The 14,653-nt window shown below is 33.9% G+C and overlaps 1 protein-coding gene across 3 annotated transcripts in view; it reads left to right on the top strand.

Annotated features, from left to right (window-relative positions):
* The window catches only part of PPP4R4 (protein phosphatase 4 regulatory subunit 4), an 89,461-nt gene that overhangs the window by 47,753 nt on the left and 27,055 nt on the right, over window positions 1-14,653 (top strand). For all 3 annotated transcript variants that reach the window (XM_074365087.1, XM_074365085.1, XM_074365088.1), the window contains 8 exons: window positions 781-928; window positions 1,438-1,511; window positions 3,544-3,650; window positions 4,432-4,539; window positions 9,730-9,851; window positions 11,748-11,870; window positions 12,903-13,072; window positions 13,408-13,527. In XM_074365087.1, coding sequence (XP_074221188.1) covers window positions 781-928; window positions 1,438-1,511; window positions 3,544-3,650; window positions 4,432-4,539; window positions 9,730-9,851; window positions 11,748-11,870; window positions 12,903-13,072; window positions 13,408-13,527 — 972 coding nt within the window. The remainder of the gene's footprint in view (window positions 1-780; window positions 929-1,437; window positions 1,512-3,543; window positions 3,651-4,431; window positions 4,540-9,729; window positions 9,852-11,747; window positions 11,871-12,902; window positions 13,073-13,407; window positions 13,528-14,653) is intronic.

The following is a 14,653-nucleotide window of genomic DNA, read 5'->3' as shown; positions in this document are numbered from 1 at the left end:
GTAGTCATTCAAGGGAAATTCCATTAGTTGCCATGATAGATTAAACAAAGTAATTCTTTTAGCTGCCTTTATATTACACACAGCCACACGGTCTTCTAGAGAACTATAGGGTAATACCTTTGATGAGGTTTATATGAAAGAGAGTTTTTTTTTTTTTTTTTTGACTCGTTGATGTGTTAAACTATCCCAATGTAAGCTTTAACTTTAAAAGGTGAGTGGAGATGGCTATGAATATAATTAATTTTTAAAACATTCTTATATTTTAAAAAATAGTGTTATTTCATGGTAATTTAAGCCCTTGTCAGTTGTTTAAAGGTGAAAATACATTTGCACAATCTTAAACCAATCCCTTTTTTTAGTAGAATGCATAATACTTATTTTTTGGAACAGAAATACAAGTAAAAAAACACATTCGATTGTCTGAGCTTTCACATTGTTGTTCCAGGTGGCAAACTGTACAATACAAATAGCAAAACAAATTGAAATCTATTAAAAATGCCAATTTTTATTATCTAAAGGTTTGTGTACTTCTTATACTTTTTATGCAATAAAGCAATAGAGCATTATTTTATAAAGTCCTAAGACATTTGAACTTTATGGGGATGTAATGACTTTAAACAATCAGGAGCAGATTAGTATCGTTTTGCTAAAGTAATAAGAGGAAGTATATATCCTTAAAAGTCGTATCTAGTTATTTTGTGGAATATGACCTTGGTTTTTTTAAAATTATAACTTCTGCTCTCTCATCTATGTAATAGCAAACTCTTTCTGATTATACAGGAAGCCCTGCTTGTGGCAGGAGTGGAAATGCAGTTAACGGCTGCGGTATCATTTTTGACCATTCTCCAGGAGGAGTCAGTGTCAGTTCATACGTATGCCCACTCCTTCCTCCAAGTCATTCTGCTACATCTGGAGCACAGGGATGCAGGTCAGAGCCTGGCATGCTTAATTGTATACGTATACTTATTGCTTCTTACACGTGGCCATGATGTTATTTGAATCATGTTAGTCTGATGACCGTAACTGAATGAGGCCACGCTGCCCAAGAGTTGATCACTGGTGTGATTAAAAATAGTAGTGGCTGTTTCCCTACAGAGCCCACAAAATTCAGTGTCTTTGAAGCCTGAAGACCCATTAGTTCATCTTATGATTTATAATTTCTTCTTAGATTTGTTTCTTTTACAACATTTATGTTTATAGTATTATAGTGCAACAAAAGTGCACGCTTTGGGTTAAAGATAACGCCTCAATATATTTTTTTAAAACAAACGTTTTCCAGATGTTGGCCAAGACAAAAAATAGAAACTTCTTACAACAGTAATCAAAATAGTTGTTTCCATTTTATTATTAAATACTATTATAAATATTAATAGCTAAATTGAAACTTAATTTGTAAGTGAGAAAGTCAGTTTGACATGTTTTATTTCTGTCAATCAGGTGTCAGCAACGCATGGCTGGAAACTCTTCTGTCTGTGATAGAAGTATTGCCCAAAGAAACCCTAAGGCATGAGGTAATACCTTGTTTTTTTGGGGTAGATACTACTATTTGGGTCTCTGTAAGGTTTTTGTTGTTTTTGTTTTTGATAAAAATGGTATTTCAAAAAAGAATAAAGTTATTTTCTACTCTGAAAGCAGCAATACTCATTATCGAAAATTCGAGAAGTACAGAAACCAGAAGGAAGAAGAAGCATGGTTCTACGCTTAGCCACTTTTAACATTCTGATATATTTTCATTTCACATTTTTTCCCTGTATATGATGCTATTTGCCATGTTAGTGATCATGTTGAACTTATATATGGTTGTTTTTCACTTAGCATTATTTTCATCATTATTTCCTCATTGTCACTCACTTGGTAGTAACTACAAAATATTTTACTTACTTATTAAACATTTTAGTCTGTTTTCAGTGTTTTGCTATCAAAATAAGGCAATAATGAACATCTCTGTAGAGCTTTTCCTGTTTCTCAGATAATTTCTTTAACTGTAACTTCCAAAAAAGTAGAATGATTGTGTCAGAGGGCATTAATATTCTTAAGGCTTTTGACTAGCAATATGAGAAAAATGCCTGTTTCTCTGGACTTTGACCAGAAACAGCATTCCAGTTAAATTTGATGGGCCAAAAGTGGAATTACATTTTAACTGGAAATTTTTTTATTATTATGCTGTTGAATATTTTCTCATGTATTATATCAACTTTATTTTTTTGGAATTATCTAATCATATCCTTTGATCACTATTTTTATGTGCTATTTATCTATCAAGGTGGCTAATCCTTTGTTACATTTGTTGCAAATATTATTACCAATTTGTTTTTTGCTTTTTAATGTTCAGCATTGTTTGATAGATCCTTCTCTAAGTTTTAGATTCAGATGAGAGAATAGGAAAATTAAGAAATTTATTCTCTAAAGAAATTATTTTTTATTTTTTGAACATTATTTCTATATGTATTTCCTTTCAAATATATGATGGTTGAAAAAATCTATCAATGAAATGTCCTCTGTGGATTTCATTAAGTGTCTTTGTCCCTTCTTTGCTCTCATACAGATTATGGTCCTATCTCAATGACAAAACACTTGATTGAAAATGGGAAGATTTACTCAGTTATAAGGGTGTTTGTATACTTGATGCCAAACATTTAGATGATTATGCATATTTAAGTATTGAACTTAATGTTGATACGTTATTTATATTTTTTGACTAGTGGTATGTGGTAGAATGCAGTTTTTACTCTAGAATGCCATATATTATTTAATATACAGTTTTTAAGCTTTTAAATATATATGCCTTTTATTTTATTTCAGATCTTTGACTCTTAAATTATTTTTGTCATTATGCAGTGAGTAATTCTGGCTACTTTGTCAAGAGGAAAAAGTCTACCCTTTGATTAGAGTCATAGAATTTTAGAACTTGGAAGGGTCTTAGTACAACCTAGTATTCTGATGTCCATTTTAAGTAAATGAGAAACCTTGGGTTGAGAAATAGCATGCGTACTTAGACAAATAAAAGAGCTAGTACCAGAATCAGGGTCTGATCTTTATAGTTCTTTACAGTCCATCATGCTGTTGAGTTTGAGTGTCGAGCGTATATACAATACAGTATCAGAGTTGGGCTGTTGTATTCAAATTATAGAATCTACTTGAAGTTATAATGCTTTGCTTGCTTTAGGACAAATATAAAAATTAATTTATATGGAATAAAAATAAATTTCAGTATCTGATAACTTGCTTTTTTCTTTTGAAAAAATGCATATTTCACAGCTATACTTACGTGCATACAGATCTCTAGAGAATTTACCATAAGCTTTAATGCAATTTTTTTGTGCCTGATTGTTTTTGATTACATAATTTATCATCTTCTTTAGCTTATTAATCCAGAAGACAAACGAAGTAGTCCCAGTGATGAATAGCTATGCACCTTCATGTGTGATTGAGGTTCTATAATAACATATAGGAAGTGAAAATAGTCTTTGAAGAAAATAGCTGATATTAGTGTCAAGAATATATAAAATTTTGTGAATTTGTTCTGTAATCTTTTTTCTTTAGATTTTGAATCCACTTGTTTCCAAGGCACAACTTTCCCAAACAGTCCAGTCTCGTTTAGTTAGTTGTAAAATTTTAGGAAAATTGACCAACAAATTTGATGCCCATGCGTGAGTATTTGCATATGATTTTTTGTCTACTTTGTTAAATTGACTTAAAATGTATAATGACTATGATTAATAATTAAATTAGATTTATATTATTTCATACTGCCTACAGTTGAGCTGTTTTAACTTTAGAGTATATAGAATTCTCAGAAGTCTCTATTCAGATGCGTTTCTTCTTAATATGGCTTTTCAAAATCAATAAGGGTAACCTTTCCTGTTTCCCATCTTAGTCTTCTCTGTCACGTGCTTAGTGTAGTTTTGAGGATAAAATATTATATTACAGTTTTCAAAAATTGATAAACATGACATAAAGATAGATTTCTGCTTTTTTACATTATTGCTTTGAATTCATTATTTTGAATAATTTATCTTGAGGTTTTATAGAGAATGTTTATAATTTATATGTTACTCTCTGCTAGATGATAAATACCAAATGGAAAGAAATGGAACGTTGTATAATTATGAAACAAGAATAAGAGAAAATTAAAGAATATTTTGGTTGATGGTTGTTAGAATCAGACATTCCACTTCCTATAACCTTTTATCTTAGCTAAGGTGTTTTAGTTGCCAATTAGTTCCTATTTTTAAATGGCTCAGTCATATACACAATTTAAAAGTAGCTGATAACATCCAAATGGGATAACACATGTAAATATACATTGTAAACTATAAAGCTCTACATTAAAGTATGTTTGTTATTATTAAGCTAAGATTTTGATGAATTTTTTGAAAATATTAATTATTCTAAAATACCCATTTCATGTTTCGTTCCTCCCTCTCTAAGCATTAAAAGAGAAATACTTCCCTTGGTAAAATCACTCTGTCAAGATGTAGAATACGAAGTTCGATCTTGTATGTGTCGGCAATTAGAAAATATAGCTCAGGGCATTGGGTAAGTGTACTTTCAGTTACTTTTGTCACATTTTTATTTCTGGATTGCCAGGCACACATCTTCTGTATTCCGTAAAAACATGCTGTTGAAGGGCTAAACTTTGTATGATGTTTAAAGATGATAATAACAAGCAACTTCTGATGTGTCTCTATTAAAAGAGATAGAAGGGAACATGATTAGTAAGGTGGTAGGCATTCAGTTAATGTTAATTCCTGTCTTTCTTACCTAGTTACTTAGTTATTATTCCAAACACCTAGATCCAGGAAAGGAAAATGTCTCTATGTGGAATGTAATATACCATGCTCAGACTGTAGCTGTAGCGTTTCTTCTGGCTGGCAGCTGTATTATTGGGTCATTTCTGATGGAATTACCGAGTGGACGTTTTTGCCCCCTGTGCAGCTCTGCACGTCCACTGTCTGCGTTGTTGGTTTTCTTGCCTTTTGGGTAAGTGAAGCTCACGAAGGAGAGGGATAGGGCAGACAGCCTCTTCTCTTCCCCTATGAAAACTAACCTCCTGTCAAGGTATAAGTATGATATTCAAGGGAGTTTTATTTCAAAATCATCTTGGGAAACAGATTTTTTTTTAAGTATCCAAAATTGGTACAAAAAACTTTGGAACCGCTCATTTTTACTAGAAATTGCACTGATTTCATCTGGTTCTTTTGTTTTCCTAAATTTGTCCAAGGAAGGACAATTAGGTCATTGCCATCTGTATAATTGTTAATTAAAAAAAAAATCTGGGTCAATATTTAAGGCTTTAGAAAGACGTTGGAATGTCATACAGATTCAGGGTAGAGTCGTGTCCTCTGTCCTGTGTCCACCCTTGCTGAGTAGGGCTTAAGTGTTTTATGGAAGCTCAGCACTCCAACAGAGGAATCAGGTTTTAAATTTTGATCTCAGAACCAATTTCTTTCTTTTTGTTAGGTCTTCTAAGGCTAGACTGACTCTGGATCATTGTGGACCATAATTCAGTCTTGCCCAGATCTGTGCTCCTTAACCAGGAGCAGAACCTATTAAGAGAATATACTGTTGTCTTTTTGTATTCTGTTTTTTGTCATCTGACATTTTGACACAATGGATAGGTCAAGTGTGTTCAAATTAGTCTTCTGAAAATTAGTATAGAATTGTTGCTTAAGGATTAATTTATAAAAGTAAAACTAGAAGGAATCTACCTAGCTTGTTAAGTTAGAATGCACTTAAACTAATTTGTTTGATTATATGCATATTTATTTAATTTTGAGTTCTTACGTATTATTAAGAACACAATCATAGGACTTTCACGTTATGCTGGCTGAAAACTACTAAGACCTGGTTTATATTCTTTATCCTCCCTTTGATAAAGAGAGGTACACAGTTTTTTCCTTCAGCATTGGAAATTAGGAGTATTGTTAAAGTCTGATAGCTACTAAGAGGAATTTTCTTCCAATCAAGGCTAGATGAAGCCCTGAGGTAGGTGAAATGGATTAAGAAGAGGTAACTTCAGAGATTGCCCCCAATTTGCTAGAGAGGGCCCCCACTACTGCACTGGGAGTCATGTTTCTAAGGCATTTGGGAAGAGGCCCAAGAACAAACAGTACAGAATTGGGTTTGTAAGTTTATGTTTGCTGTGGCTGGCAAGGGAAGATTTACTGACCACTTTAGTTTAACCAGAAATAAGTACTATTATTTATTAGTAAGATGATCAGGAAGCAAAATTAAGAGATTCTTTTCAAGCTAGCCTATCCATATGAAACAGAAGCTTCAAAACACTAGAAAGCTACTATGGATAGTGCACCAGATTAGGATTAAAGAAGACAATTCATAGACTATCAGATTAATAGTGAACAGTATTAGAAGAGGTCATACACAATCCTTATAGGAAAGCAAGTGTGCTGAATAGACATCTCCTTGTACAGGGATGACTAAAGAGAAAAAGGAAACAAACATGGATCTACAGAAGGATCCTTCATTGTTGGAGGAGAAGAACATGCAGCATTCAGATTAGAAAGAAAGAACTTACTTTTGGAAAAGTTGATCAAACTTCTAATTATGGTGATACAGTAAACAAGATAGCCTGAAAATCCTCCCATTACAGTATGTGACAAAATTCAACATCCATTCATGCTAAAAACTCTCAGAAAGCTAGGGATGAAGGAAACCTCCTTAATCTGATAAAAGGCATGTATGAAAAACCTACAGCTAACATCATACTTACTGGTAGATACTGAATGCAGTCCCCCTAAGGTAAGAATGCAAGGATAGTTTTCATCACTTTTATTCAGTACCGTACAGGAGATTCTAGCCATTGAAACAAGGCAAGAAAGCAAAAACTTAGAAGGTCTAAAGATCTGAAAGGAAGAACTAAAATATCTTCTATTTATAGATGACATCACTGTTTACATAGAAAATCTTACAAAACAGCCATTAGAACTAATAAATGAATTTAAGGATGTTTCAGGATACAAGGTTAATATACAAAAATCATATATACTAGCAGAAGATATTTAGAAAATGAAAAATTTTAAATTCCATTTATTTAATTTAACAAAACATGTACAAGATCCACACTGAAAACTCTACCCTGAAAAAGCACAGAACAGTGTTCAGAGAAATTTTTAAAAACAAATATATATGTACCATATTCATGGATTGGAAGGACTCAGTATTGTTAATATTGTTAAGATGTCAATTCTCCCCAAGTTGATCCAGCAATTCAGTGAAGTCTCAACCCAAATTGTGCTTTTTGTAGAAAAGCTGATTTTAAAATTTATATAGAAATGCAAATGACCTAGAAGAGCAAAAGCAATCTAAAAAAAAAGGACAAAGATCATACATTACCTGTTTTCAAGACTTATGATGAAACTACAGTAATCAAAAAAATGTAGTGTTGGTAAAGCATAAACATATAGATAAGTGGAACAAAAGAGAGAATCCAGAAATAGACCCACAAATAAATGGTCGGTTGATTTTCAATAGAGTGTTAAAGCAATTCAATGAGGAAAGTCTTTAAAACTCATTACTTGGATAACTGGATGTTCATAAGGGAAAACAGTTAACATCAACTCTTACCTTTCACCATACACAAAGGCTAACTTGAAATCTATAATAAAGCTAACACTGTAATGCTTCTTGAAGAAAATATAGGAGAAAAATCTCTGCAGCTTTGGAGGTAGGCAAGGATTATTTAGATAAAAGTCATGAACTATGAAAGAGAAAATGTGATAATTAGACTTTATAAAAAAAATAAAGTTTTACTCTTCAAAACAAAAAATGAAGCCCGGAGTGGAAAACTTATTCATGACACATACATCAAGCTTGTATCCAGAATATATAAAGAACTCTTACAACTCAATGGTACAGAACTCTTACAAACAATCTGGTTAAGAAATGAGCAGTATATTTTAACAGACATGGTACAAAGACATGTGGCCAGAAAGCACATGAAAAGATGTACAACATCATTCGTCATAAATGGAATGCAAATTAAAACTGCAGTGAGATACTGCTACACACTTGCTAGACTGTGTAGTGTAAAAAGCCTGTTAATATCAAGTATTGATGAGGATTTGGAACAACTGGAATTCTAATACATTGCTGGTGGAGATGTGAAACGGTGGAACCTCCTTTGGAAAATTGATTGGCATTTACTTAAAAGTTAAACATACATCTATATGACGCAGCCATTCTACTCTTAAGTATTTATCCAAAAGAAGTGAAAATATATGTCCACAACAAGAGTTGTTTTACATATACATGTTTATAGCAGCTTTATTTGTGATAGCCCAAACTGGAACAATCCAAATGTCTATTCATAGGTAAATGGGAAAAATCAAATGTGGCATGTCTGTACATTGGAATACTATTCAACAATAAAAAAGAGTGAAGTACTGATGTATGTGATATTACATCATGGATGAATCTCAGAACAGTGTGTTAAGGGAAATAAGCCAGACACTAAAGTGTATATACTGTATGATAAATACAAACTAATATATAGTGTATGTGTGTGTGTATATATATGTATGTATATATGTGTGTGTATGTATATGTGTATGTGTGTGTGTTTAGACTCATGATTGCCTTTGTCAGAGGCAGGCTGTAGAATTGGTTCTTGTCCTCTGCCCTTATTTTTGTCTTTTGTCAGATTGGAAGTCTGTTGATGAAGAGGGAACGTGTAGGGGAGGGCTGAGCAAAAACGCTTGAGGCAACTTCATATGGTGAAAAGAGATGGAGATGATTAGGTCCTCAGTATTTCTTCAGACCCAGTCTCCTTAGAACAGGCCAATGGAACAGGCACAAACAAATGAGAAGGTCCCTCGAATTGTTTTTGATGACCCAGCTAGCCATAAAACTCAGGATCGTCATCAGTATTTAAGCTGGAATGGAAAGCTACCATCAGAGGACCCCAAATCATAGCCAGCCCCTGGGTAGATTTGTATCACACAGCCAGACCCCAGAATTCCTGGATGGCTCTGGGCAAGCTTGCTTATTTCCTTCATTTTGTTATTCTTGACCCTCTGTTTTATCCTCTTTTAATATCATGAAAGGGTTAAATTGTAGTTACTAGCATCTAGACTGATAAAACTGGACTTCTGCAAAGATAATAGAATCAAGCTGTCTGTAGACTTCTATTCCATATGTTTCTGGCTGGTGCAGAATTTACACGCGAGGCAAGAGAAAGATATTCTCATAAACTATTAGTTTAGGCAGTATACAACCCACATCTACGTCTCAAAAAAATCACTCACCCATAATCCAGTTTGCTGAGAGAAAGTAATGAAAGAGGGAAAATATTTGTATCATATACGTAGGTCTACCATGATGCCTTATTTCTCCTCAACTTTTATAATGTGACAAGTGGGCAAAGAAAATGAACAAATACGTAATAAAAAAGAGATAGACGTGGCTAATAAATACATATTCAACTTTATTGTTCAACTGCGTTTGCTGTCAGAGACATGCATTTACTTAATGAGTATATAATGAGCAGCTACCCTGAGCTGCCTACACACCCATGCAGTTGCTGTTGATGTTTCTTCTGTTTATACCGTCGTGCTTTCCCAACCAGACTGCAAGCTTCCGGAGAGCAGGAGCCATATTTTTATGATTTTTCCTATTTCCTGCAGCACTTGGCTCAGTGAGTTGCTTTTAATAAGTTCTTGCTAAGCATTGATTGATTTGATTTATTTTCTTCCATTGCTTATTGTGCAGGACAGAACTTACAAAAAGTGTCGTGCTCCCTGAGTTAATAGAACTTTCTAGGGATGAAGGCAGCAGTGTGCGGCTCGCAGCTTTTGAAACTTTGGTTAATCTGCTCGACATATTTGATACAGGTAAATCTTCACGTGGACACGTCTTTGCATCTGAAGGCATCGCTTTCCATGTTTTGTGTTACTAATAAAGAGTAAAGGTAGCTGCAGGACGGAATTTCTCATGTTAATTTTTATGATGAATGTTAAGCTTCCCTTCCCCTCTCCCTCGCTGTGGTCCTCTCTCTTCTGATGGCTTCTCTGCTGCCACTTTTACCCTCGTGGCACCCGGTGTTGCTGCATATTCCATGCCACTCTAGTCTCTCATCAGCACTTAACTGACGAGTGTGTGAGGCTAAGAATTTGAGTCGGTGATGAGCTTCTAACTTGCTCAAGTAACTGACCGTAAGAGAGATCGTGATCAGAGTAATGTCTAAATTAGTTTTCTCTCCTTAATATTTTAATGCTAGAAATCTCACAGCCACGGAAGGAGGGATCTGGGATAGGGTATTTAGTGGGAATGGGCAAGGAGTATAAATCAAATCACAAAGACCATTAGTTGCTCTACTGAGTATGTGACTGGATTCTTGACTAACGTTGGACAATAGTTTATCAGTGCAAATTAGCCATTTTGATAGGGTGAAATCTGGAAGCGCAGATGTCAAGTACTCAGGTGCAGAACGCTGTTGTGTAACTGCAGGATTACATTTATTTGGATTAACAATATTTTAACTGATCGAGGAGAACTTCTTAAAGGTTATTGCAGTGCGTACAGTTACGATGTGTGGATGTTACAGAATAGTCATTTAGGCTTTGATGAACCAGAGGAGTAAAAACTGTACTCCATGATAAATGAACTAATGGATCTCCTTGTCCTGGTGATAAGGCACCTGCAGGCACCCAGACTAGAAACCCTGGCGTCATCTCTGATCTCTTTGCTTTTCCTGCCCCACACTCGGTTATCACAGCTTTGTCCTAACGTGTGTTCATGGCTTTGTTTCCTACTCTTCTTTCCCACTCCTCTGGGGCCTGGTGCTCCAGCTACACTTGCCATTGTTCCAGCTACACTTGCCATTGCCAGTTCTCACACCTCTGGCCTTTCCATGTTCTCTTTTTTCACACTCCCCTCTGTTTTTCTCCTAGCCAGCTGCTTCTCCTTCAGTGCCCAGTTCCAGTAGTGTCCTCACTGACATCTTTCTAAATCGCTTTACTACTGTCAGACCCTTAATGAACTACCAATTCATTTCTGAAATTCAGAATATTTGGAATCAAAACTTAAATATTGTTAATAACAGAAACTTATGGCCTAAGCAGGCATACTCAAAGAATCAACTTACTTTTTAAAGAGTCATCTATATACAAGATCCTGTGGTAGCTCATGGTGAAAAAGATTGTGAAAATGAATATATGTATATTGATGTATGACTGAAAAATTGTGCTCCACACTGGAAATTGACACAACATTGTAAACTAACTATAACTCAATAAAATAGAAAAACTTTTAAAAAGGAAAAAAAAAGTCATCTAAGAAGTAAAAGTGAAGAAGTTTGTTATAGAGAAGGTGATATAAACTGACTTAATTTCAGTCAAAAATGAAATGATGAAATGCAGCATGGTGTGAGATGTATGCAGAAGAGAATTCCTGCTACTCGTGTGTTTATATTAGTACTGTTTTCTTATAGTTATTCAGATTCTCAATCATCTTAGCTTTTTAGTTTGTAATCACTCTTTATATTCTTTTCCATATGGCCTTTGCTGGCAAGTCCAAACTTTTCAGCCTGGCATTAAAGTTTTTGATGATTTCCACTCTCCTCTCACCCCTTCTTAGTGTCATACCTTCATCATCATTGTTTTCAGTTATTTTCTGTTACCCTGAGACTAACAGTAATTTTTCTCTCTGGAACTTATGTATATACATTAATTTTCACATATGCAGTGTGGGCAGCTGGATCTAAACTATGTTTATTCTTTGTTTTCCAGATGACAGAAGTCAAACTATACTTCCCTTAGTGAAATCATTTTGTGAAAAATCTTTCAAAGCAGATGAATCAATTCTTATTTCCTTATCTTTCCATTTAGGAAAACTATGCCACGGACTATATGGTATGATATACCCTAAGAATTTCAAGATAATAGATCATTTTTCCCTCTTCTACCTTAGCCACTAAACTTCAGCTGTTCAGTTGTAAAACCTGCCTTTTAAGCGTGTAATGTCTTAAGAGATCTTAGAATTTTGATAGCATAATTTAGAACACAGTTAGAAATAGCTTTTTCACTACTAGAGCCTATATGAAAGAACAATGGCGGAGTGAGGTAGGCATAGCCCTTGAAATTTCTGAATATGTTATATATATGTATTAGTTGGTATATGATAATAGAAGCTCAGGCATATTAACTATTGGTGCATAGTAGTGTACCCTTATTAGCTGTATGCTGAGTAGTTAATAGATACACGAGCAGTTCAGCTTAGAATGTGGAATAATACCGACACCTCTTGGCATTTTGAACATATTACTCACTTTTTAGCTTCCTAAAATAATGTAAGCATTAATTAAGTTACAACAATCTAGGAGAGTAAAACATTTTTATGTGGATTATAGACTTTTAATAGACTGTTGATAAAAAATATTCCAATCTATGATGAGTTCCTAGCTTGTGAAGCTAGAGTGGGAATATGGAGCCAGTACATTGATCAAAAATATTTTGAGTTTACTTTGCCATCTTTTAGATTCAGTTTTTAAGCTCCTTCTTTGCAGACACATTTGCTTGTCTTTTCTGTAGACAACTTTAGAATATTTACCACAAGTAATTAGCAAGAATGGCTGCTATATTATTATTGTATTGACTCATTAGTGGTGCATGCTGTGATACATGCTGCAAAAATTAGTGTAAGCATAATTCCAATATTGCATAGTTTATACTATTGAAATTAAAATGAAAATATTATTAAAGTTAACATAGGTGATGACCCATTAGAGTTTTTCCACAAGTTTCTTCATTGTTGCTTTTATTTATAACTTCTAACCATTTATTTAAATATTTGGTTCCAATTATGTTTTTACTGCATTTTTCTTTGTTCTTTTTCCTTTTTGTTTTCAATTAAAATGTTGAGCAAAGATTTTACATTTATTTTAGGAATTTTTACTCCAGATCAACACTTGAGATTTTTGGAGTTTTATAAGAAACTTTGTACATTGGGTTTGCAACAAGAAAATGGACACAATGAAAACCAGATCCCACCCCAAATCTTAGAGCAAGAAAAGAAATATATTTCAGTACGGAAGAACTGTGCTTATAACTTTCCGGTAATAAATTATACGTTCGTATTGGCTGAACATTTTGATTATGACTTAAAAACATATGAATAGATAGCATTAAAAATATTGCCATATTTGACACTTGCTACTTAGCATTATGTCTGGTATTTATAGTAGGTGCTGAGTAAATATTGGTGTGATTTATTTTATCTCTATGTAGATAATTAGGATTATTTGCATGCATTTAGATCTTCCAAATAGATTTCTGACTAAATTATGATTCAGAGGACGGGACTTCAATTTAAGGGAAATGGTATGTTATTAGGTATTGACGCATATTATTCTTTCCTTCCTGCTCATCTTCTCCCTTCCACCTCCACCAGGCCATGATTGTTTTTGTTGATCCTAAAAACTTCCACATGGAACTCTATTCTACATTCTTCTGCCTTTGTCATGACCCTGAAGTACCAGTCAGATACACTATTGCTATTTGCTTTCATGAAGTAAGTCTGAAAAAGTGATACCACTTTACATTTGTTGTTAATTCTGTCTACTAGATGATTTTTTTGATATTTTGTACTCTTCTCTTTACAGATTTATTTAAAGATATAGACTCCATTTCTCTTTCATATTCTAGTCTTAAATTTTAAAAAAATTCCCATAATTTTCTGTTTAGAATATTTACAGAATTCATTTACATAAATATATTCACTTACCATTTATTAATCCATTCATTCACTATATCTATGCTAAACGCTTACTTTAAGCTAGGCATTGTGGTGTGGATGTGGCTGTTGCAGATTTGGAAGTAAAATCAGTTTTTATATGCTTTATAATATTTATATTTAACTTTATACCTAAACTTAAGAATTTGAGAACAAATGGAAAATTGAGAGATATATTATTCAAATTTACAGTTTTTACTGCAAATGGACTGTGTTTCATGAGCGTAGCTTTTAGATTTAGCCATTACAAAACCTCTCCATAATGTAAGCAAAAATTAATTTAAGCTTAATGATGAGTATAATTAACTTTTTAACTGTTGAGGTTGAAGTTTGGGATATAATTCTTGAGTGATTGCAGTAAGTACATGTATGCTAGAATTGCAGTAAACCTGTATAAACTACAACTTCAAAACATTCACATAAAAATGTGCAAGTGATATAATAAAATATTTCCTTCCTTTATAAGAGGTGTAATAAGTATTCTGATTCTCAGTGGGAATATTTTTACCATTGCTTGTCTGGAGGGGAAAAAAAAGAAGTTTCAAAAGGAGTTGGATTAGTTTAGACTCTTCCAACTCCTCTCATGCTGACTGAGGTCTTTGATGGGAAAAGTCTTCCAAGTTTTCTTGCTAAGGAGTTTTCTCTATCCCCGTATGGCTGCTGGCCTTCGGCAGGACTTGCCCTCTCTGGGAGCTCTGAACTGGGGTGAATGCTCGTAAGGCTGGGCTCTAAGACTTTAAAATATGAACTAGAGGCATCTGTGGGCAGGCATACTATTGCTTGTGATAGGAAAATTATGACTGATTAATCCATTCTTCTGCACTTCCCACCCCACCTGTGAGCTTCCCCACCCTCATATGTCCACACACTCCAGCGTGTTAGGAAGCAGACTGTAAGTTGGTTA

This window comes from Camelus bactrianus, chromosome 6 (assembly GCF_048773025.1).
Source record: "Camelus bactrianus isolate YW-2024 breed Bactrian camel chromosome 6, ASM4877302v1, whole genome shotgun sequence".
Classification (NCBI taxonomy): Eukaryota; Metazoa; Chordata; class Mammalia; order Artiodactyla; family Camelidae; genus Camelus; species Camelus bactrianus.
This window is presented reverse-complemented; position numbering and strand designations above follow the sequence as displayed.